This window comes from Manis pentadactyla, chromosome 12 (genome assembly GCF_030020395.1).
Source record: "Manis pentadactyla isolate mManPen7 chromosome 12, mManPen7.hap1, whole genome shotgun sequence".
Taxonomy (NCBI): Eukaryota; Metazoa; Chordata; class Mammalia; order Pholidota; family Manidae; genus Manis; species Manis pentadactyla.
Window position 1 is genome coordinate 63,980,870 of NC_080030.1, and position 25,997 is coordinate 64,006,866.

A 25,997-nucleotide genomic window follows, 5' to 3' on the forward strand; every position below is an offset into this window, starting at 1 on the left:
GTGGTCTTGGTTCTTTGTCATAAATTGTCTGTATAAGTGAGTTTATTTTTGGAATCTCAATTCTGTTCCATTGGTCTGGGTCTATTTTTATGCCAATACCACAGTGTTTTGATTACTATAGTTTTATAATATAGATTGAAGTTAGGGAGTGTGATACCACTAGATTTGTTCTTTCTCAAGGTTGATTTGGCTGTTCAAGATCTTTTATAGTTTCATACAAATTTTTAAATCTAGTTCTGTGAAAAATGCCGTTGGAATTTTGATAGGGATCTCACTGAATCCGTAGATTACTTTGGGTAGTATGGACATTTTAACAATATTGATTCTTATAATCAATGAACATGAAATATCTTTCCATTTATTTTTGTCTTCTGTTTCCTTCTGTTTCCTACAGTTTTCAGTGCATAGGTCTTTCACTTCCTAGGTTAAATTTATTCCAAGGTATATTAATCTTTTTGATGCAATTGTAAATGGGATTGTTTTCTTAATTTCTCTTTCTGATAGTTCATTTTTACTGTATAGAAATGCTACTGATTTCTGCAGATTGATTTTATATCATACAGCTTTACTAAGTCATGTATTAGTTCTAACAATTTTTGGTGGATTCTCTATGGTTTTCAACATATAGTATCATGGCATCTGCAAATAGTGACAGTTTACATTTTTTTTCTGATTTGGATGCCTTTTATTTCTTTTTCTTGCCTAATTGCTGTGGCCAGGAATTCCAGTATACTGTTGAATAAAAGTAGAAGAGTAGGTATCCTTGTCTTATTCCTGATCTTAGAGGAAAATCTTTCAGATTTTCACAATTGAGTATGATTCCAGTCATGGCATTGTTACATAGGGCCTTGTATTATATTGAGGTATGTTCCCTCTACCAACTTTGTTGAGAGTTTTTCATCATAAATGAATGCTGAATTTTGTCGAATGCTTTTTCTGCATCTATTGAGATAGTATGGTTTTTATTGTTCACTTTGTTAACATGGTGTATCATGTTGATTGGTTTGCAGATATTGAACATCCTTGCATCCCTGGAACCCCATTTGGTAGTGGTGTACATCATTTTAATGTGCTGTTGAATAATTCATTGAGCATTTTTGCATCTATGATCATTAAGGATATTGACCTGTAATTTTCTTTTTTTGTGGTGTCCTAATCTGGTTTTGGTATCAAAGTAATGCTTGTCTCACAAAATGAGTTTGGAAGAGTTCCTTCCTCTTCAATTTTTTGAAAGAGTTTGAGAAGGTTAGTATTAAATATTCTTTGAATGTTTGGTAGATCTCACCAGTGAAGACATTTGGTCCTGGAATTTTGTTTGTTGGGAGGTTTTGATTACTGATTCATTATCTTTACTAGTGATTAGTCTATTCAGATTTTCCATTTCTTCATGATTCAGTTTAGAATATTGTGTATTTCTAGGAATCTGTCCATTTCTTCTAGGTTGTCCAGTTTGTTGGCATATCATTGTTTGTAGTAGTAGTCTTTTATAATTCTTTGTTTTGTAGTATGACTTATAACTTTTCTCCTATTTCTGAATTACTTGAGCCCTCTCTTTCTTGGTGAGTTTAGCTAAAGGCTTGTCAGTTTTACCTTTTCAAAAAACCAGCTCCTGGTTTCATTGATCTTTTTTATTTTATTTATTTCTGCTCTGATCTTTATCACTGCCTTTCTTTTACTAACTTACAGCTTTGTTTGTGTTTCTTTTTTCTAGTTCTTTTAGTTGTAAGGTTAGACTGAGTTTTTCCTTTTTTCTTGAGGTAGGCCTGTATTGCTATGAACTTCCCTCTTAGAACTCCTTTTGCTGCATCACACAGATTTTGGTATGTCATATTTCTGTTTTCATTTGTCTCTTTGTATTTTCTAATTTCTTCTTTGTTTTCTTCAATGACCCATTGGTTGTTCAGTAGCATGCTGTTTAACCTCCACAGTTGTGTGTTTCTTTTTCCTGTTTTCTTTGTAATTGATTTCTAGTGTAATACCATTGTGTTTGGAGAAGATGGTGATAGGATTTCTATATTCTTGAATTTATTAAGACTTGTTTTGTAGTCTAACATGATCTGTGCTTCAGAATGTTCCATGTGCACTTGAACAGATGTATATTCTGCTGCTTTTGGATAGGATGTTCTACATATGTCTATTAAGTCCATCTGGTCTAATGTATTAAGATAAAAGTGTCCTTATTGATTTTCTGTCTGGTTGATCTAACCATTGATATAAGTGGGGTCTTAAATTCCCCTACTGTTATTATATTGCTGTCAATTTTTCCCTTTAGGTTCATTAATACTTGCTTTATGTATTTTTGTGCTCCTATGTTGGGTGCATCTATATTTATAAATATGTTTTCTTGCTGGATTGATTCTTTTGTCATTATGTAATGCCCTTCTTTGTCTTTCATTATAGTCTTTGTTTTAAAGTCTATTCCATTTGATATGAGTATATCTACACCAGTCTTTTCATTTTCATTTGCATGGAATCTCTCCATCCCTTCACTTTCAATCTGTGTGTGTCTTTACTTCTGAAGTGAGTTTCTTATAGGCAACATAGAGATGGGTCTTGTTTTCTTATCCACTCAACCACTCTATGTCTTTTGATTGGAGAGTTTAGTTCATTTACATTTAAAGTAATTATTGACAGGTATGTACTTATTGCCATTTTGTCTGTTGTTTTCTAGCTGTTTTCATAATTCCTCTTTGCTCCTTTCTTTATCTTTTTCTCTCTTCCCTTGTGGTTTGATGGCTTTCTTTAGTGTTATGTTTAAAAGCCTTTCTTATTTTCTTTTGTGTATTTGCTATGGATTTTGCTTTATGGTTACCCTAAGGTTGGCATATAGCATATATGTCTCTTTCGAGCAAATTAAATTTGAACATTTTCTAAAACCTTACATTTTTACCCCACTCAACATTCTGTATTTTTGAAGTCACATTTTACATTTTTTATTTTATGCATCCCTTAATTATTATAGTTTTAGTTAATTTTACTTCTTTTGTCTTTTAACATTCACCATTACTTTTACAAGTAGTACCAGGTCTGGTGGGGTGGAGGCCATGGTGGTTAAAGACCACAGCATGGCAGGGGCTGGAGGCTGTGGTGGAGGGGGCCTGGCTGGGTAAAGCCAACCACTGCATGAGGTGGAGCGAGAGCCACAGTGGATGAATGCCTGTCCAGGATGAGCCAGTGTACTGGGTCTGGCGAGTCAGGGGCTGTAGTGGATGAATGCCAGGCTGGGGCAAGCCCGAGCACCTGGTATGGCAGGGCCACAGGAGAAGGTCGAGGGGGGTGAGCAGCACCAAAAAAAGGAAATTTCCAAAAATGGCACCCCACAGCATCAGGCTAGCAAGGAAGGACCATAAAAAAAATGGCACCCATCAGCACTTCTGTTCCCAGAGAGCTCCCCAACAGATCCCTGCCCTCAATAAACTCCCTAAGATTAGTCAACCAATCTCCTTCATACCTTGCATAGGCACTTCTGAAGCTACTACCACAGTAGTGGGACTCACAGCAAGTAAGTCTACACAAGCCCTTCACGAGTGGGTTCTTGGATTCCTGCAGCCCTCTGCTCACCCAGACATTAGCCTCACTGGCTTTGGAATCCAGTCATTTTAAGGGCTTCTTTTGTGGTGCAGACTAGGGTTCCCAGTGGGGGACTCAAACCCCTACTCTACAGAGATGAGCTGTGTGTGATATTCTTCCCTTTTGTAGGTCACCTCAGGGGCAAGGTGCATCCTGGCAAGACAGCTTCTCTGCCCTTCCTTCCCAGCTCCATGTGGCTTTTTTCTTTTTGTCCTGTGTTGCAGAAGAACTATTCTGTGAGTCTTCAGGTATTTTTCAGACCTTTCTATATATGTAACTGTAACTTTCTACATATGGTTTTTCTATGGGAGGAGGTGAGCAGACTCTATGTTTTAATCGCCTCTTCTCATAGAGCTAGGAACAAGTGGCTGTGCTCTGGAGCTGGGGGCTACACAGTGTCCTGCTCTGTTCAGAGAAACAATCTTGTTTTAGGAGCAGGGTGTTAGGCAGAGGCAGGAGCTGCTGTTCTTGACTTGCCTCATCTGGCATAGAACTTCTGCCCTAAGAGCTGTGGCAAGGGAATTAGAGACCCCTGTATTTTTGCCTGCCAGCCTAAGGGAGAGCATCTGCCCTGTGGGTAGGGGCTGGGTAGAGAAGAGAGCCCCCTACTTCTAGGCCACACTTGCCTGGAATTTAGCTGAAATACAGATCTTCTGCTATAGGTTATAAGAGGTGCTGGGACTTGCTCCTAGAGGGGGTATATCCTCACTCTTGCCTGGGAGCTGAAGGGGAGAGAACTCCCCATCTTCTTGTTCACATGTGTCCAGAGTAGAGCTTCTGTCAGTGAAATGGGGGCTGCAGGGGACAGAACAGTTGTGTTTCAAGTGCCACAGATGCTCAGTGTTATTACTGAGCTTTATTAGCTTGTCTTAAATAAAGGTTTCATCACTTGTTGTATGCCCTTAGGACACTTTTCAGAAACTTTAAGGGATTGTTGTTTTCCTAATTTCCACCAGTTATGGTTATTTCATTGAGGATTGATTCTGCAGAGCTCCTCAGTGCTGCCATTCTCCATATCATAATACTTTTATATTTGAATTTTACATAATTCATTTCCAGATAAATTTACAGGTGTTGTTCTATCATGTTCTCAAACACAGAAAAGCCACATTCTTGCTTTGTGGGTATATAGGGTGGGGAAAGCAGAGTTAGTATCCAGGTGTCTTCAAACAGCACAAGTGCCTCCAGGGTAGCAAATTCAATTAAGACTACAGCTTTTGACAAATAGTGTAACCTTCAGTTATAGGCCCCGTTTACTTATCTGCTGACAGGAAGCTGGGTGAATCTGTGCTTCATCAATACGTGCTCTGTGCTGCCAATCCATTCCCCAACAAGTTTGATATCTTTTCGTGAATTAAAAGGAGAAATAATCTATACTTGTTAGAGTTTGTGTTTGTGGCCTAAAACCATCTAGCCATATCTCATCTAAAACTTGGCACCCAACTTCTCAAATATTTCAATAACTCCCCAAGTAATTCCATTTAAACCTTTGTTATTATTATTTTAATTTTTAACTTGACTCTACCCACTATTTGGGTTGGCTCAGGATTAAATAAAGTGTCATCAACCAGGAAATAATGAGAGTAATGATAATAGCAAAACTAATCTCCCTACAACTCATCATCTATAATTATACTGCAGTGAAGTCCCAGAAAAGATCATGGTTGAAAAAGTCAGTACCTTCAGCACCCCCATTGCTCTGCTAATTTTTCCCAAGACAGATTATGACAGCAAAGATCTATTTCCCTTAAAATGATTCCAATCATATGGCTTTACAGCAAGGTCCCCAAGGTCTAATAGTGCCCCACACTTAACAGGCACTCATACTTTTTTTGAATGGATGAATAAATGAATGGTGGTTGAGTAAAACCTGCTTTAGTGTCAGAAAGAGAAAAGAATGACACCTACATCTTAAAATTTTAAAGGAATTTCTTCTTGATATAACACAGATCAAAATTAAATGAATAAAGAGCAGACTTGAAAGAAGACTTCCTTTTGTGAAGCAGAAGCCTGACTGGATAGAATATGAAAAACACTTGGACAGATTCCACTCACACTCCAAGCTGACAGAGGGAAGAAGTACTAGTGTAGGGTAGATGGGGGTAGTACCTAGATTTCACCAGTGCTTCCCAGACCAACTATAACACAGGCAGAAGTGCAATAAGCAATGGAACAGAGCATAACCTGCTTTTTCCTAATAATGGGGCCCTTCAGGTACAGCACACCACAGCCTTGACTGGCTCTGCATCTCAGCAGCCATACAGGCAAGGTTTATGGGCACTACTTCGGCCACCTGGACAAAGTTTTAGTATGGCACCAGAACTTCTTTCTGCAACTATCTCTCAATCAAGATTTGCCTTTTCTCCAACTTCTCAGCTTTAGATTGGAGATGACCATTATAGCTTCCCACTGTATGGTGTGCACAGGAAGAAAATTCCTTAGAATGTGACTGGATTTGGAGAGAAGTTCCATTTTCTTTTTTTAGACATGCATTCTTAAGTGTGTATGGATGAATGACATAATAATTGGGATTTACTTAAAAATACTTCAGCAAAGAAAAACCAACAAAGGAAAGAAAGACACATAACATACATGTGGCGAAGTCCTAACTGTGGCATCTGGGCGATGGGAGTTCATTGTACTAGAGTCTCTACTGTTGCGCAAGTTAGAAAATCTTCATTAAAAAATGTTTTCTATGAGATGAATAGGTCTCACCTGATTATCCATATCTTTGATGACCAGTAGGACAGGACTGTCTAGTGATGCTGACTTCCGATAGAGAGTCTTCAAGCTGGTTCCGTGCTCTAATGTGCTGTATGCAAGTCTCCATGGATACCCTTGTACCCTTGCTGGAAGGCGTCGGGCCAGCTACAGATCCAAAGATGGAGATGTAAATATACAGTTCACCCACAGATCACTGATGAACTTGCAGCATAAAAGTAACTGGCGCTCAAATTCAAAATCACACTTCTTATCTATTGCTCTCCTTTACTCTGGCAAACATTTGCCACCATAAATCAAGAAAGGGAAGGGGAAGTCATGGCTTGACAGTGTTTACCTTGGCCAAGATGCCACACAGGGCAACCTCCCTCTCAGGGGCCCGACCAAGGCATCACTTGGCCCCTATTTGGAGATACAGCACCTGGCTTGATAGAGGGGTATGAACTAGACACATGCTCTCCCCTTCACACTTCAACCTTTCACCAAGCAGTTCACATTTCTCCAGTTGTTCTTGTTCATAGGATCAGAGTTGTTATTGACAACTGCAGCTTCCTCCAGAAGTAGTAACAACAAGAAAACACAGGTGGTTTATACTAAGTCAGATGTTCTCTGCCCTCATCTCATTTGTATCTGTCACCTACATTAATGTTTAGCTTAAACTGGGCTGCCATAAATATCAATAATGTATATCTCTTCAAAAATACTAACAAAGGAGGCTATGAAATGCTGAAACCTTCAGAAAGCTTAATATCAGCTCTAGTTTCAGCATGAACCCCATCTCTGCTTGGTCAAGTCTCTTGGCTTTCCTGGACCTTAGACTCATTTGTAAACTGAGGGAGTTGAATTTGATGTTTCTTTAAAGTTTCTGAAATTCAAATTTTTAAGTAGACTGATGGGAGAAGTGCAAGAGATTCCTTACTTAAGTTGAAATATAGCACATTATAATATTTCATAAAATTGAAGTAACAGATTTTCAAAAAATATTAAGTGAAGAAAGAAAATCATAGAAAAAGGAAAATTACTCTTAGTCATATGCAGTTGTCATAAAACAAATGAAGTGTGTTTACTATATGACTCTTATTAAGCCTGGTAAATTAAAACCATTGGAACTCTGCAATAATCACTAGGATAAATCTGGATCATTTTGAATGTGTTAGCACTATGGTAAGACACTTAAAAACTGTTTTGCAAAACAAACAGAACAGAAACAGACTCATAAACACAAAGAACAGACTGATGGTTGCCGTAGGAGAGGGGGCTGGGAGGTTGGGTGAAACAGGTGAAGGAGGGGAAAACTAGTGAGAATATTTGATATCCTGATCTGGTGAGAGTTAAAGGGGTATATACACATGTCAAAATTCATCGAGGTGTACACTAAGACTTGTGTGTTTTATGGTATGTACCAATAAAATGAAATTGTTTTGAAGATGAGAAACAGCTTTTCATTCAGGTTGGGGAGATGGATGTAGTGTCTGGCCAAATCCTCACACCCCTGAGAAGATGGCAGGGAATGTTATCATAACGTCATGTTAACAGGGAGAGGGACACTGGCCTTGGTTAGGTTGCTGTGCTCTTTCTTTAAGACTTACGTCTGCTTTTCCCCGGGTGAGAAGGGCCAATTCAGTCAGGGATGGGAGATGCTCTTTGAGGCCTGGAAGATGCCCATCTTATGTGCCCAGCAAGAACTCACCTGCTCAATGTGCATGTTCTCCAGGAGTGCACTGTGGGGCTGCAGGACTGGCAGGGCCGCCTCATCATCGTCTTCATAGTAGCTGCAGGTGCTCTTCCTGCGCTTGGCCTCCTCAACAGTGATGATCTGAAGTGGGGGAAACAAGCCGAGAAAAAAGGCATATTTGCTTTTCCTTCACCTGCTAAAAAATGACCTGTTACACAGTTGCCTCTAACAGGTGGAGTTCTAGCAGCAGGACATGAATTGAACCAGGACTTTGGGGAAATGGCTAATTTCAATTTCAATTTGAGAAAAAAATGCAGAATTTAACACAGTCTAGCTGAAGCACCTATTATGTGACAACTAAAGTCACAGGTTTTCCACTTTTGCTACTACTGCTGATTGCTCAGTCACCAAGTGAGAATTATATAGTAACTCCACAAGTATCTTACATTATTTACCCTTGACATTCCCTAAATTATTCTCCTTTCGTCTGTATCTGAATTTGAATTGTTAAGTGACGAATCAGAGATCGACCTGTAAGTTTTCTATAAATAAGGTAATCGGAAATACAAGAATAGTTTTATAACCAAGACTCCTAATGTTTTCTCTCAGGGCTGTGCAACTAGTAACCAACCCTGATAGAAATAACAAATGGTAACATCTACCAGGAGCAACACCACAGACACAAGCTTTATTCTCTATTACAATTAGGTTATGATTCTTTATGCATTAATTCAAAAACCATCAACTTAGTCCTTGCTTCAAAACTGAGTAACAGGATGTTATACACATTTCTTATTTCACTGTAAGATATACTACCAAAGTCAATTTCACCTTAAAAATCTCTTTGCAGGCCCTCCTAAAGTCTGGATAAATGGCTGCATTATTCTGAGATTGAAGGAGGTATATATATGTAGTGACTAATTCACCAGTATTTGGGTATCATTATTAATGACTTCAGCATTTTACAGAAAAACCATTTAAGTTACATCTAGTGAAAGCTGTCAGATAATGCACTCCTCAATTTCCGAAATGCACAGCAATAGACACCAGCCATCATCTCAGCCAGATGTACAGATATGCAAATTAGTGTATAAATTATACCATCTTCTCAAAGTGCATTTACTTAAAACACTGTCAAAGAATCACAAATCCAGCACCTTAAATATATTCAATAAAGCACATGTTTTTGGTGAACTCTACATTTAACTCATGTACAAAATAGGCTGTGAAATGAAAAATATCAAATATGGATTTTTGACTCCAGAGGAAAGGAGCAAACCCCATCGAAACAAATAAAATAACTGCTTTTGTTGAAATGTCAGCACAATCTTTTCTAATTAGAAAGCATTTCAAAACATACTGAGTGGCAGATCTCTGAGGATTCACCAGCACCTTATTAACTCTCAGAAACTCCAACTTACCTTTACAAAAGGCTCTTGGTCCGGTCTGGCACAATAGAAAATCTGAATGTTCAAGGGTAATCTTCGGACTCTCATGGTAATAGAGAGAGAGCTGTCTGCTTGCTTTCTAATGAGGAACAGGTTTTTTTCTTTATCGGCCTCCACACCACTGTTACTTATAGCAACACTGAGCTACAACTGTTTTTGCTGTATCTAGTTTCCTGCATGATTGAGTTTCTGTTTCCCTTAGCAGTTCAACATTTCTACAGGAACACGCCCAAATTAGGATTCCGAGCAAACACACATTTCCTGCCAGGCATAGCTGAGAGACAGTAAAACGACACTTTCACCTTTGAAACGGTGGTTTCCTAACAGTACAACAAAACCCTATTGTTTTTGTTTTTCTTATACTTTTCTTCCTAATTGTCCTTAGGGCCAAGCTGGCTTTTCTAGCCCTGCCCTTTCAGGGTTTTTTTCAGGACCTTCTCTAAAATTAAACCTCCACTTTGAACTTTACGTTTGTTCTCTGACATCAGCCTGAAGGGTGAAAAGGAGCTTTTCCCGGAGGTAGGTTCGTTATTCTCAGAACAATGGCATTTCACTTCAGTATCTTGTAGTGTTTGTTGGGTAGGGGGAACTGAAAAGGATGTGAGAACATCCGGGTTTATCAGAGGCTTAGAAAAATGTTACTTTAGATTCAGTTTCTCAGAAGAGCTGGCAAATATTTACTTTCTTACTTTTTAGAATATTAATTATAATGAGTGATAAGCATGATGGGTCTCCCTCTGCCTCCCAGATCAGCTGTTAAGGAGTTGGGAAGATCACCACTGGACCTCTGCACACAAAGCCATCTGTAGTCTCAAGTGGGTTAGGAGAGACATTTGTAAATAAATGGATGCCATTCCATGTAATACAAATGCTAATAGTAGCAGCTCAAAGGAGGTTGGGGCCATCTAGAGAGCTTTGAGATGGTTAATTCTCATAGGAGATGGGACTTCAGTTTGAGAGCAGAGGCTGGGTGTGGAGAGATGTCCAGGTGGAGGGTACAGCAGGAGCAAGATATGTGTTCTAGGTTCACTATGGCTTGAGAATAGAGAGCAAGAGGTAGAGAGATGGGGAGGGAGCAGAAGTAGATGAAACTAAGAGTATTGGTGCCACAAAGGGGCTTAGAATTTACACTACCGGCCAGTGTTTCTAAAACCTGATTTTCAAAATCATCTAGTAGCTTTTAAAAATAGTCTGACATTCTTCCCTCATACCTACTGAATTAATTTCTCTAGTGGTAAGGATCTAGAAGTCAGTTTAAAAAAAATTCACCAAGTGGTGCTCTTGATGATTGGCCAGGTGGGAAATGATTGCTATAGGCAATGGGGAGACAGTGAGGTTTTCAGACATGGAGTGTATCATCATGCTTGTGCTATTCAAACAAGTTAAATAGCACAGAACATATATAAGACCTTTAAATATGACAGATACATCATAAATCATTAGTGTTAAAAAACTATTAAAAGTATTACCTATCATATATCAGTAAATCAACTGTAGATTGAATAGTTGAAATTGATACTACAGGGCCACCTATACATAAAAACACTACAGGCAAAAACCAAACAAAAACCATAAATAAAATTAAAAGGCTAATAGTCAATTGGGAAAAGCCTGTCAAAAATATAGGAGACAAAGAATAAATATCCTTAATCATAAAGAGCTAAAACTATTTCGATTATGATTATGAGATTATAATTATTAAGATTAAGATTATGATAAAACTATTGAGATTCCTTTAGGAAAATGGGCTAAGGAAACGAGTGGGCATCACAAAGAAGAAAAAACACAAATGACATATATATTTTTTATATATAATATTTATTAATATATTCACTCTATCATCAATAGTAATCAAGGAAATAAAAAGGAAAATATGTCATTTCCGAACTTTCGAATTTGCAAAAATTTTTAGAAAGGAAAAATAATAATATTTTCTACTGGTAAGTTGTCTTTTTATATAAAAAATTAGGAGCCTTAAAAGATTAGTACCTTGCACCAAGTAATTTCACTTCCAGGAAACTAAGAGAATAATAAGAATTACAGATCATCTCATCCTTGTGAAAAACATGAACCGACATGATTCCTAACAGTGCGGAATTGCTAAATAAATTATAATTGAGATTTAAAATATTATGCAACCATTAGAATGAGGCTTAAGAATCTTTAGTATGACACAATCCTCACAAGATGTCAGGTGAGAAAAGCCAGATAGAAAACTATACATTTTGCAGAAATAAAAAGCAAGACTCAATACCCTCTGCACCTCCACCCCGAAGAAAACACCCTAAAATAAAATAGAAGAAAGGAGTTTAAGAAAATGTAAATGTGTTAAATGTAGTCAGGTATTATTCTTACATATTCTGTATTGTACTTTTCTGTAGTTTACAAGTTTCCTATCACAAGCAGTTATTAATTTTATAAAATTAGAAGATAAAGCTTATCCAAAGATTGCTTATGGGAGCAGGGCTGGTGGTTGGGTTGGGACTGGAGGTGCCCTTGGGATTTCCAGTGAAGGGAGCAGACAGGCTGACTAGGGCAGTGGTGACGGAGGGGACCAGAGGTCCGTGCACCATGTAAGATCAGAACCAACAATATTCCAGCTGGAGATGATTGAGTAGATAGGATGACGAAAGAAGAGAATTTGGGAGAATATCTAGCATTTGGGGCGTCACTGATATCTGAGGGGAAGCAAACTTTGGGGGAAAATGTGGTGTTGTTTTGGACATGCCAAGGATCAGACACCTTATAGCTTCTAGGGGACTGCAGGTTTCTCCTCCCCACCCACGAGGCAGGCAGTGCGGCTGGAGTGCCGGCTCTCAGGGAAGCGTGGTGAGCAGGGCTTGCTGCAGCACGGGAGGGAGCGTGGCCAGCATCCTCCTGCTCACGGCACTTTCGGACTCTCTTCCACATGGCAGGAAAACAGGGTTAAGGTGACCTGAACAGTCCAGTCACCTCTGTCTCTAGTTATCTTTTCTTCCCATGTGTGCTGAGGTCAGAAGAAGCATTAGGAGCTTGGAACAGGGCAATCTGCCTCTTTCTCCTCCTCCATTCCTTCTCTTCTTCTTCCACTACAGCTCTGAGGACTACCTTCTAGTAGTAGAAGGTACTCAGTGGCTCAGTCAGAGAAGGCCCAGGGCTGACTACCCAATTCCACTCTACTGTCATCTAGATCCTTTTTCTCTCTGTATACCTCTTCAGCTCCTTTTCCTCTGGTGCTGGTAGGTGTGGTGTCTTCTCCCACTGGAATTGTCAAGAGCTGAGATGCAAGGTTGGGATTAGCAGAAAGAGGCAGAAGAGGCCTTGAACAGGATTGCTTCAGCTCAAGATATCCAGGTCTCATCAGGAAAGAATTAAGTCCCCAGTGCAATCTAAACCTTCTCTCTGCATCTCCATATTAGGGCAAGAGGCCACAACCTCAGAAAGAAAATGTACCTTTCCTGGCTTTACTTCCTCTGTGCACATATCTCAAGGGGGCCTCTTGGGCAGGGATGATTATTGAGGACAAGACTTGAGACTCCTGGGTCCCTTAGCAGGAACACCAATACCACACCATCTCTGCCTCGTGGAGGGCCTGGGGGGCATCACGAGCTAGTGCAGCAGTGTGGGAGGGAGGGGTGTGTGAGGGAGGCAGATGTGGGAGTCAGCAGTGTAAACCACAAGAGTAATGAGCTCATCCAACGGACGAGAAAGAAGAGAGTTGGGGATAAACTCCCAGGAACACCAAGAAAGAAAGAAAGGATGATCAAAGTTGACTCTGAAAGACCGACTAAAGACAGGAAGACAAAAAGTAAAAAACAGAACTGCTATAAAAAGCCAAGGGAGGCAGAACCAGTAGACAGGCTTAAATATCTTCAAACCATGGTTTCACACAGCTGCTTATGTACTATGGGGAAACAAACATGTAACAAGTAAATTGTTGGGCAACATCCTACAGAGCTATGAACCATGAGCTGTGGGAGGACAGGAGTGAACTCTGGCTGCGAGCATCACAGAGGGGACAAACCAGCTGAACCACAGAAAACTGTGTGTGGGCACACACGAGTGCCACACATCTGCCTGGGGGCAGCGATGGAGAGAGGGCAGAGGGAGCACAAACACACACCAAAGGGCCTGGCACTCCAGGAGGGGTTAGATCCGAGGCGCAGGCCTCTGCACACCTGGTCATCCCTTCCTCGTGAGGCTGTGGCTGCCATATGCCACTACAATGTCTGTCGACAGACCCCAACAGGGCCTTCAACACCCAGCCGCCATCCTAGTGCAGTTCTTTAATGTCCTTCCTTGTCTCCACAGCTGCCATTTCATACCTTCTTCATATTCCTCTAACTCCTCCTTCACTTCTAAGTGATGCTCCCTAACTGTTGCAAAGGAACTATCAGATGGGAAATGACATGATTTACCACAACTGAATCGACATTTTATTTGCGCACATCTTGTTCTTTTCTATAGCCCAACCTTATATCTGAGGCCAGTGCTATCCGTGACCCACATCCCTATGGATTATCAGGGATCCACTCTCCTGATTATTCCCATTCCCTTCTCTTTTTTACCTTCTACTATATTGTTCCTGATGACGTCATCCAAAAGGTTAAAGTCTCTCCCACAAGAGGGTACACCTTCTCCAGCCTTACCATTTTTCACAGCTATCCATCTCATTTTTATTTCTTAAAACCATATTTGAGTTCTTTGCCCATCTTTACTAGCTCCACTTACTCATCTCCCACTCATTCTTTGAAACATTGGTATCCAAATTTTGAACCTATCACTTTAATGAAACTGCTTTTGTCAAAGTCACCAACTACCTCGTTGGTTTTAAATCCAGAAAGGCATACCTCAGTTCTTAATCTTTTGACTAATCTGCATTAGTCGTTTTTGACCATTACTCACCTCTTGAAACATTTTTTTTACTTTCCACATTTAATTAATTACTCACAAAATCTGTGATTTCCACCTTCTAACTATCTTTCAAAGGACTCAATTCTTTCTATCCTCACTGCCACTCTTTCAGCAACTGTTATCTCACAACACTGATTACAGCAATAGCCTCCCAGGGGGTCTTCAAGCCTCAAGTATTGCCCAACTCCAATCTACTGAACATCTGCCAGCAAGGGAGAGCCCTCTGAAATGCATATCTGCATATACTTCTCCAGGTGCAAAACAGCTCAGTACCTTCCAGCTTTCCTTAGGAAAATAACCAAACTCCAACACATGGTTCCCAGGTCCTTCATGACCAAAGGTCCTGCCCTTGCTTATTTCTCCAGCTTTGATTCTGGCCATGCCTCATCTTTGCACTCTATGGTCCAGCCTCACTGTAATTTTGTTGGTTCATCAAATGCTCCACACACAGTTTCTCCCCTGGATCATTCCTCTGCACAGACTTTTCTCTTTGACCAGAACATGGTCCATGTCCCACTCTACCCTACCTGCCTATACTACCCATTTCTTCTGATTTCAGCTCAGATCCCTCCCTCTGGACAGCTTTCCTTGATACGCTTGACTCCATTCAGGTGCCTGCCTATATGTTCCTACAGCACTTGGCACTTCACCTACAATAGCAATGATCTCATTTTATAGCAATGATTTATCTATACTCCTTAATGGAAAATTCTATTTAGTTCATCCATTGTGCCTTTAACATGGGAAGGGCTTGTTAAGTGCTCAAAAAAAATGAAGGGCTTTTCAAGACAAATGAAAAGAACCTGAATTTAATTCTGTATGTAAAGGGTCCCCAGCAGCAATTTTAAAAAAGGGGAGTGAAATGACGTAGTGGTGGTGGTGAGGATATGCTGACATACATAACTAGCTTTGAACAGAAGAATAAGGTTATTTCCCCCAGTTAACTTCAAAGGTGCACAGAAAATCTAACTTCTTGCCAGCGAGGAAGCTCTTGCAATCTGGAAACAAAATATTTTGACTGCATACTGTATTTTAAGGGCCATGATGGTCTAGCTCTCTTTTGCATACTCACCTCCCAGCTCTTGGTGGTCGGCTCACTGAAGAAATTGTCGATCATATTCAGTTCTTCCTTTTCAACCACCACAAAGCCTTGCTCTTTGGCATCTTTCCCATAGACGTCAGGAGACCATTGAACAAAGAAGGTGTACAAGTGATCCACCCTGTAAAACATGTTCGTAATAGGAGTTAACAACAAATCTGCACACCTGGCAGGCATCAGTGGGCTTTGGGCACGTAAAACCCATCTTCTTCCTGCTTGGTAAACTCATTTTGCTGATTGGAAAATTTCACACTGTGAAGATGATCTTTACTAAAGCGTTCCAAACTCAGAAAAGAAGTCAACAAATAAAAGCATATGTTCACAGACACTGAGAAACTGTCTTTCTGAGGAAAAGATCAAGAGATGGGACATAAAACTGAAAAATACAATGAAATATTGACCCCAGATGTTTTTTTCTCATTGGGTCTTCATTTATTGAACACTTACATTCTTTAGAAAAAAAAAAAACTTATTTGAAGCCTTAGCTGGGAACACAGATAAACAATACTCCAGTGGGCCTTTATATAGTCTGAAGCATGATTGTAGTTGGAATAAACACCTTTAACAACTACAAAGTGAATAATACTAGCTATGTTTTAATATTAGAAAAAGACCTAATTTTATTGACACAGGAACTTAGTTTCTTTGCAGTTTTTCTGTTCTCTTATACATACTTAACATCGGAAGGTTTTGAAACTTTCTCCAGGCTTAATCAGTAGAGAGATGGCTAGTTCGCAAGCAGAGAAGGATATCTCTTGGTTCTGGTACTTACAATATCCCCTCAGGCATGAGAGTCACAAGCTCCCTGACCATGGATTTCACTTCTGCAACCATTAAGGGGCAGTGGGGAGTGAAAAGTAAAATCAAAGGATTCCTAAGTCTTTTCTAATTACAAAATACTTTTCAGATTCCAATTCAAGCCTGGGACAATATTAATGTATTGTTAATTTTTAAAAAGTTATAATGACATAAAATTATCCAAACAGTATTGCCAGAGCTTGAATGTTGGTATCCACCCAAAATTCATATATTGAAATCTAATTCCCAATGTGATGGTATCTGGAGGTAGGACCTTTGGGAAGCACTTACGTTATGAAGGTAGAGTCTTCCTGATTGGGATCAGTGCCTTTACGAGACCCCACAGAGCTAGGTAGCCCCCTTTCACCAGGTGAGGACACAGTGAAAAGACAGCCATGTAAGAACAAAGAAGCAGGCATTCACCAGACAATCATCTTGATCTTGGGCTTCCCAGCCTTTAGAATCGTGATTAATATATTTCTGTTGTTTATAAACCATCCTTTCCATGGTATTCTGTTAGAGCAGCACGAACAACTAAGACAAATATTCATAGAACTAAAACCCAAAAGAAATGTCACCTACAACTGACATTCCAATGGATATCAAATTGTTTTTCGGTTTCCATTATCCTGTCTGTTCTTGTCCAAATGTGTACAGCTTTCTTTTCATTGTCATCACAGCCAAGACAGAATTATTTATTATATGTAACATTAAATAATACACATTGGCCATCTTCCTAGTCTTTGTACTGATTTTTAATGGCTCCATTTCATGAAAATAATACACCATAATTCTGTATTCCTTTGTCCTCAGGATACTTAGCTTGTTTCCATTTCTTCATACAAATAATGTTACAATGAACATCTTCATGGTCTCTGCCTTTCACCATCTTCTCAATTATTTCCTCAAGATAAGTTCCCAGAAAAAGGATTATTGGGCCAAAGGGCATGATTTTATAGCATGTGATTCATCCTACCAAACTGCTTTTGAAAGGCTAACTAGTTTACTCTGACACCAGCACTGCAATTTATGTCTAAGTTTCATAACGATCTTGTTCTTCCCTTTAAAAAAAAATGAGTTCATTATCTCACTTTGCATTTCTTTTAATGTTAGTGGATTGAACATTTTTCAAATGTTTCTTCCTGGCCTTTTCTTTTTTTTTTTTTTTTGTGAACTAGCTCTTTGTGATTGTGGAATCAATGTTCTGTTTAATCTGTGGGAGCCTTTATAGAATACAAACATTAACCACTATCGAATGTGTTTCTAAACTGTTGCTTCCCTTTTTATATTAATCATCCTCTTGTTCCATAATACAGAATTGCCAATTTTCATATACTACAAAGGTATATTTCCTTTGATATTTCTCCTACCCCTTCAAAACATGGAGAGTTATCACCCAAGACAAGGCACACAGATGAGTGTATGATAGGCTACTATTTCTATTTTTTACAAGAATAGATAAAAGTATTAGGACTGTATATGGATGTGACAGTTAGTTTTATATGTCAACTTGGCTTGGCCTTGGTCAAATACTAGATGTTGCTGTGAAGGTTATTTTTTAGATGTGATCAACACTTAAAATCAGCAGACTTTCAGTAAAGCTGATTATTCTCCATAATGTGGGTGGGCCTCGTCCGATCAGTCAGAAGGCCCTCAGAGAAAAAGACTGAGGTACCCTGAGCAAGAAGGAAATCCGTCTCCAGATGGCCTTCAGACTTGACACTCTAATGTCATCTCTTTTCTGGGTCCTCAGCTTGTCAGCCTACCCTGAAGATTTCAGACTTGCGAGTCCCCACAGCCATGAAAGCCAGTTCCTTGAATCTTTTATTCTCTCTCTGTCTCCACACACACACCCTACAGGTTCTGTTTCTCTGGAAATCCTCGACTAATTCAATGGGCTATTGTGAAAGGCTGTATGAGAAACTGATCAACATGGTTGCCTCTAGAGAAATACATGTTTTATATCATATATATCTTTTTTTTAAGTTATTTTAGTTTAGGAATAGGTAGTACATTTTATGACTCAAGCATCAAAAAGAGAGCAAATAAGTTTTCCTCTCCCTTATATCCCTGTCCACCATGTTCTGCACCCACCCTTTTCTCCTACAGTTGATCACTTTATTAGTTTTTTGTGTTTTTGTAGTGTTACTTATGTAGATATACATGAATATATATTGTTTGTCTTCCATTTCTACAAAAGATAGTACTATTCTCTATTTTGCTTCTTTCACATAATGATATATCATGGATATCTTTCCACATTAACAGATGACTTCCTCATTCTTTCTTTTATAACTATATAGTACTTACCATACTATGTAGTTTACCATACAAAGTCCTCTATTGCTGGACACTTGGGCTGTTTCCAAGATTGTGCTATTATAAATGATGCTATAATGAGTAACTTCATACGTGAATCATCTCTCACATGTATAGGCATAGCTGTAGGATAAAGTCCCAGGGGTGGGACTGTCCTGCCAAAGGGGCAATTCACTTATAATTTTGATATATATAGTACCATGTTGCACTTTTAAAGGATGATTTCATTTTTTGCTTTCCCCTAGCAATGTGTATATTCTTTTGAATCTCTGAACTATTTTTACCATGTACTATGAAATTTCCCATTAAAAATTAACTTAGACCAAGAAGAAAATGAAATAAATCATTACTCCAGAGAAGTTTAATAAGTATACAATTCTAACTCTCTCAATTTTCTAGCAGTTAAGATTTATTCCATCTTAATTGTATTTTGTAATAGAGTTGAGAATCAAATATGCTCTGCTCCAATTTTTGGAAAGGGAGACATTTATTACATGCATATGCACTCAGATAAAATGGTTTCCTAACTAACTGTTGGCTAGCTGACTTGGGAGAAAGAGAAAAGCAGTCCCTGGCACCTGGGAGCTAGCCTGGTCCTAATCAGATAGGTGCCAGTGTTGCCAGGAGCTGGTCTGGCACTCATAGCTAGGCCCTGTTGATTACATACAACTTCTCAGAGTATGAGTATCAGACAAAGCCACTCTGTTACTATGATGAATCAAGATAAAAATAAAAGCACTCTGAGGTTCTTGTATCTGAACACAAACAAAAACATGGACACTGTCCAGACACAAACATGAGACCAAACATTCCTCTAATCTAATAAGAATGACTGCTTCTTTAGCAGTTACGCATTAGCCTCTCCAGTCTTCCTTCCTTCTAGATAAGATTTAGACACCCAATCACAAGACCCTGCTTCCTGACAGCATCCAATCTAGAGCAAAGTCCCACCTTCTAGAACTCCTCCTAAGCCTGTTCACTCCCTTCTAGCACCCTCTTCCTGAGATGCTCCGTGGTCCCATGGTGTGGGCTCCTCTTGGTTGCAACACGTCAGTTCAAATTGTTCAACTTCAGGTGGTTTGTTCTTGGTGGTCCCTTGCTGGAGGGCATTGCTTCTTCAACAATACTCCCTGTGAACCCACTATGTGCCAGTGACCTGCTCTCCCAGAGCTTACCTCATGAAATATTAGACCTGGTGGGGATATAGGATATCATTTAATCCAACAAACTCTCCTTAGATAATGGGACCTCTGAAGTCTACTATCAGCATCACGGCCTGGACCAGATCTCCTGAGGCGGCAACCAGTGTTCTTTTGGCCATGCAACAAGTCCTCCCCTTATTCCACACTGATTTCTGATTGTTGCCCAGTTAACTTCCTGGTCATGACAGACACATTTTTATCACCTTTTGGACCACTTTACACGACAGACTGCTCTTCTGTTCTCTAACATTTCACCCTCATAAGGGAAGTCACTGTAAAGCATGAACACTGAAGTAGCATTCCAAGAAATGCTACAAGCTCATGCTGACATATAACCCTGTGCAAGACTGCAAGGGAATGAGGGATGAGGTACAGGTTTGGAGTTAAGATCTCATTTCTTCTTAGATATTATAAGGAAATGTAAATTGTGAAAACTGCAGGTCAATAAAGATTTTAAGGAGAGATCTTTTCTTAGTAATCATTGGTCACTTTTTGGTGATAAGGATTAAGTTGCTTGGGGAGACTGTTTGAGCAGTCTTTTGTTATGTAGATGCAAAGAGAGTAGAATTTACTATTATTCTGGAGGAGGATGTAACTCGACTGCCCTGCCTGATGAAGACAACTCATTCCCATGGCATGGAAGACAGGTGAGAGGGAAGATTTGTATGAGGTCCAAGGATTTCCTTGGGAAGGAGAAATCTCATTCCTACTACCTTCTCTCCCAAAGTTCAAGATTATTGGAGCATCTCTGATGAATTAAAGTGGCCCTAACAGAGGTTCACTCATTGAAAGGACAACACCTTTTCCTTAAACCCTTGAAAAAACTCTTCAAGGGGGTGGAGGGAATGATCTGGGGTAGACTGATGACCTGGGATCCATATGAATGCCACAATTATTTTAGGAGGTTAATTTGGGCATGGTGTGCTGCTGGTGGGAAAACTTAGACCAAGCCACCTGCCACTGTGGAAATACAATGGAAGGAAATGGCTATGTATTCAATATGTCTATGTGTGATTTCCTTAGGAGCTACAGCAAGTGAATAGGGTTGGGGAAGGGGGTCAGTTTTGGCATAAACCATTCTTGCCTGTATGTACTATAAGAAATATCTCAGTCTGGGGCAGGAATCTTGGAATTCCAGGAAAGGGGGCTTTAGCCCAAGCCTCCTCTCTTGGGATTGCCAAGTTTCTGGTGAGTGTTGAATCAAGCCTCTGGGTGTCTGTGGCCAGAGTGAGTAGCTTAACTCTGTAGCAGCCAGTGGTGGGCCAAGAGCAGCCAGGCCTAGCCCTTCAAACTGGGTAAGATCTGTGCTTGTTAGACTTATCACAGGAAGAAGTGTCTAGAAAGGAAGAGAAAAGCATTCTCAAAATATCATGGAAAACAGGTTTAGAGTCATAAAAATTTTAATTTTAAAGAGAGAAGTGACCTTATAAGACATGTTGATGAAACATCAGCTACCTAAAAAGAAAAGATGGGACTCCCTGCCTCAAGGTTCCTACATTGCACAAGTATTACATGCCCAATTTAAAGGCAGGGAAACTGAGGCTTAGCATATTGAATAATGTGCCCAAACACCCAATCCCTGGAAATGTTCCAGTCTGAGCTGACTGCCTCTTTTTTATGAATTCTGAACTCCAAGGGGGACAGGACATTTTTGTACCTGTCCACAGTCAGTGGTCTTACGGTATAGGTCACCTACCTCCTTGGCTTTGGGTTTTATAAATGAAGCATAAGTAATGTTAGTGAGAATGCCCTGGGTAGCCCTTAGAGCACATGCTGCCCATGCCCATTCCCCTCCTACACCTTCCATCAGTAGCATCATAGTATTGTGGTCTGTGCTTGGGGAACACCATGAGTCACCCCACCTCTACTGTTTCTGGGAGCAGTTTTCCACTGGCTCCAGCAGGCAAGGCAGGGCCCTGAATGGCCTCCCTCCTCTCTCAGGTGGTGGGCTCTACCTGGCAGTCAGACAGTCACCCCAGCTTTGGGGAGCCTCAGCTGAGGTGGGATGGGAAGCCTTAAGAGAATGTTCTGCAGTAGGGCACCCCGACAGGAAGCGATCATGTCTCTTCTCTCAGACATTTGGGGCATTGACATACCCTGATTTCCCTCAACAACAGCCCCCCACATAAAACCCCCTCATTCTCTCCTGTAGAGAGGGCCTTCGTACTGTGCCTCTAAGGGAAAAGCAGAGGGATGAGGAAATGGCCTGTTGCACAAGGGAAAGTTAAAGTTCACTTGGAACCAATCAGATTACCTCTTAGGCTCCTGAAGACAGAGTGGAAGGAATCAATATCCCTCTTTCGAGCTCTACCTCTGCTCAATTCTCTGTCCTCTGTTTATATTATATTTACTACTTAATTGGAAGGAGAGAGGAAGAGGATGTGACTTCATCGTTTTTCCTTCTACATTAGAGTGGCTGTAACTTTAAGTTTATTTAACCTAATTCTTGGAATGGTTCTTTTTGGCTAACTGGGTTTTCCTGGCAGTTAGTTCCCAGAAGTCAACCCTCTGGAAACAGGCTTCAAGTTCTGAAAATTCCCCTCCTTGGCTCTCTGCCTCTGCCTCGCCCACTCCTTCCTCTAGCCTGTATGGGCTCTGCTCTCACCTTGACCTCCACCCCTCCTCCTTCCCCAGCCATGAGCCCCCCGCCTCCTGGGTTCACAGGCTTGGAGGCCAATCGTTCCATTTCACCTTACTGGCGCCTCCTAGAAGCACACAAGCATCAAAGCTGCCCTTCAAACACCTTCCCACAGAAACAGAACAATTATCTTTCTAACTCTTCTCTCCACTGATGATGACGACAGATGCTGCTGGGTTTGCTTATTCGTACTTAACGAATCCAATAAAAATCAAAAGCACCTCAGATTGGCTAGGAACACCCTCCCTGGTGGGGCTCCCTGCTCACCTCCAGCTCCCTTCCGTTACTACCCCCTCAGTCACTGTTTAGACCTCTGTTTTCTCAGCTCTCAACCTTGCTCTCCTGCCTGCCTCCATCTCTGAATGGAAAGCTCACCAATGCACTGTTCAAACAATGCACTTCCCTCCACCTTCCCTCTGAGTGACCTTTCTCTTCAGAAGAAGGAACTCCTCTTCTACCCATCCTAACTGTCTTGCCAATGGGTTTCAGCCCCGGGGAAGTTCACTTTGGATTCAATGAGACTGAAAAATGACAGTGGAACATTCTTGGGGTGAAAAGGTTTATACCCAACTTTATTCCCATGGTGGCAGGTCAGTCACTAGAATCCCGTCCACTCAGAGCGAGTCTGCACGCAGCAAGCCGGTCGCTGCCTCTGGGCCTCTCTGCCCCCGCCACTGTCCCCAGTCTCTGTCCTCAGCACTGCCACCACTCCAATCTCTGCTCTCCTGCAGCTCTGCAGCCCTGCAGCTGTGCAACAGCCATGCCACAATGTCACCCAGAGCACTGGGCAGAGCTCTTTATGCAGAATCAATAGCTATGTATTGCCCACACGTGTGTAGGGAGCTAGCCAACCAGGGCCAGGTGAGAATCCTGGCTATAGAAACCTTCACTTTATCCACACTAACCCTCCTCTCTGTACTTTTGACAGTCCTACTCCTTGTGGGACTCCTATAAACCTACTCGCAATTACATATCCTTAAAAAAAAAAATCAAAACCTCTGAATTTTGTTTCTTCCTAAAACTCCCTTCCTGTGCCTTATTTTCCTTCCAGAGTATATTGTTAACATTGAGGGTTAGCATATTTTCAACTCCTTTTCATTTCTGAATTCTTTCTTTCTGATTTTATTAACCTTGTAGTAATGCCCATTATTAAACTGCCTCAGATTTATGCAGAGTTGATATTCTCAAAAAAATTCTGTCAAATTCAACAGAATTTGGCGGTCGTTTGTCTTGACCTGTAAAAGCTCATCCATGGCTTTTTTGAAACTCAGTGAGTCAGCCGGTGGCTTCTTAAGAGTCACAGAACTGGGCCTCATCTGCCTCAGAGCACTATCTCCCAGCAAGAGGCCGAGCAGACACAATTACCAGTAATTATCACCACGTGGGCTGCTAACTGGTCCTGAAGCAATAGGTGTGGCACAGTGAGCAGGGAACTGGGTCAAGTAGTGGGTTCTAGAAAAGGGTTAATATTTAAGGAGATTCTAGAAAGGGTTAATATTTAAGGAGAAAGCAGAAATGGTTCTGGAAGGAAGCCAAGGAGACATGGCAGAGGCAGAGATGAACTTATAAAATGCAAATCTGATCACTTTGCCCAGCTGTGTAAAATCCTTCCCTAATATCTTTGTAGGTTTTAGGGTTAATTGCCCTTTGGGGGTGCCTGAGAGCTTTGTGTGTGCCATTCTCTAAAATGTACTCTCTGTTCCAGCCATGTGCTCCTGCATCTTTGCTCCAACATCCGTTCTGGCCTCTGTGCTCATGCTGCTCCTCTTTTCTGTCTCCTTTATTATTACTTTTTAAGAAGAGTGATGACAGAGGTAAGTCTGGGGGAGAATCATCTCAGGCTGGGGTCAGGGAAGCCTTGCCCAGGGCCACTGTTAACTGAGTGCTGAGGGAGCAGGCAGAGTCAGTACCAGGAGGAAGGGGAATGGGATTCTGCCAGAGGGAACCCGTGCAGAAAGATGGCATTTTAAGAGCAGGCTGATACTGGGAGGAGGTCAAACTGGATATGGCAGAGGAAGAAGGGCAATGAAGTCGCAGGTGAGTTCTGGCAGAGCATTCTGTAACAGGGGCAGGGCTGCAGAGATGCAGGAGATCCAGGACCTGCCCTAGAGTGCGAAGGTTGTGGGGAGTCAACAACAAATCCTAACACAGTGTCAACAACACAGTGACAGAAGCCAGTGGGCACCTGAGCTGGATGCGTTGAACAGGAACTCACCAGGCAGGGGAGGCTTCCTGACAGGAGGGATGAAAGAGTGAGATTTATTTTTTTTGCTTAATGGGATGGCAAGAGGTGAAAATGAAAAACCTGGGGACTGGGTCCCTGGTTCACAGAACATCCTGGATGCAAGATAAAAAGGCTTGGACCTTATTCCAAGACCCCTGTTTCCCAAAGTGTGCCAGGGACAGCTCGTGTGACTTCAGGGGGTACAAAGATGGACATATAGTAATAGTTACACACTCATTTAAAGAACTTTAGTAGTTACTATAACTAACATTATGCTCCTGATTTCACAGACATTGCTGCTCAGGAAAAGGCTAGAAAACAAGAATGATTTAAGTCCTTTAAAGACAACTATGAAGTAACCAGCAGGACAGATGTTTCAAAGATACGGGGATATTTGTGAAGGCTGCGTGGGAATGTCTGGAGCCTGAGACGCACCACAGCAGACACTGGGGAGGTGACATCCAGGGCTTCTGCAGGGAAAGGCCAGGCTAAATCCAGTTTAGAATGACTGGTGTGCAGCCAAGTAGGGAAGGACAGGAAAAGATAGGGCTGGCTGGAAACAAAGGTTTTCTTGAGAGGGCTGCAACAGTGATCCAGCCAAGAGGTGACAAAGTGCCAGTGGATGTGGGGACAAGCTTGCCATACGCACTCCTCCAGGCACCAAACTAGTTCCGACCCAGCCAGCAGCAGTTAGTACCAAAACCCAGCACCTGGGCTTTGTTTAGGTTTTCTGTCTAATTGCACATTTGGCTTAATTAGCTTTCTTCATAAACCTCAAAGGTCTTTATTGTCAACATAAGGCTCCTTGAGGGAGTCACCCCAGAGGAGACACCATATTCAAGATAAAAATCCCCATTTAGCAAAAAATGTTGTCAACCCTGAAAAAGAAATTCCAAGGTAAATGACAGGTTCTTGGAAGGCAGAAGCCTTACCCCAAAGGCAACAAAGCACTGCAGCCGGTAGGAGACAAAGTAATAGCAACAGCTAACTTACACTTAGTGTGGGGATAAGCTCATTTTTTTCTCATAATACCCCAGGAGGTAGCCACTATAATTACCATTCCTATTTAATGGAAGAAGAAACAGATGTTTACACAGATTACCTAACTTGCCCGAGGCTGCACACTAGAGGTGGAGGGTCAACCTCAGGTCAGGTCATGGTCTCCACTACTATGCTTTACCATTTCTTTTATGGTCCCTCCAGCTGTCCTGGTTTTCCAATTTCATGAAAGCCCGTCACTGACAAAGCTGAAGAGCTAGAGGATATAAAACCTGATGAAAAAAATCTGGGTTGATGCATGGAACAAAACCTTCTGTGATTCACACTTTAAGTATATGGGCTTTAGGTACAATTATAATCTATTTTATTCAACAGGACTACTAGTTACGGTGGGATTTTATTTACTCTTGC

General features: G+C 40.9%; 1 protein-coding gene across 8 annotated transcripts in view; it reads right to left on the reverse strand.

Annotated features, from left to right (window-relative positions):
* Positions 1–25,997, reverse strand: part of NCOA7 (nuclear receptor coactivator 7) — a 152,801-nt gene that overhangs the window by 6,481 nt on the left and 120,323 nt on the right. For 6 of the 8 annotated variants that reach the window (XM_036903886.2, XM_036903891.2, XM_036903890.2 and 3 more), the window contains 3 exons: positions 15,380–15,527; positions 7,982–8,107; positions 6,286–6,438 (listed from right to left, as the gene is read on the reverse strand). In XM_036903886.2, coding sequence (XP_036759781.2) covers positions 6,286–6,438; positions 7,982–8,107; positions 15,380–15,527 — 427 coding nt within the window. Of the gene's footprint in view, positions 1–6,285; positions 6,439–7,981; positions 8,108–9,387; positions 10,083–11,219; positions 12,671–15,379; positions 15,528–25,997 lie in introns of those variants that run through there. The other 2 variants (XM_036903893.2, XM_036903892.2) reach the window with 2 other exon arrangements.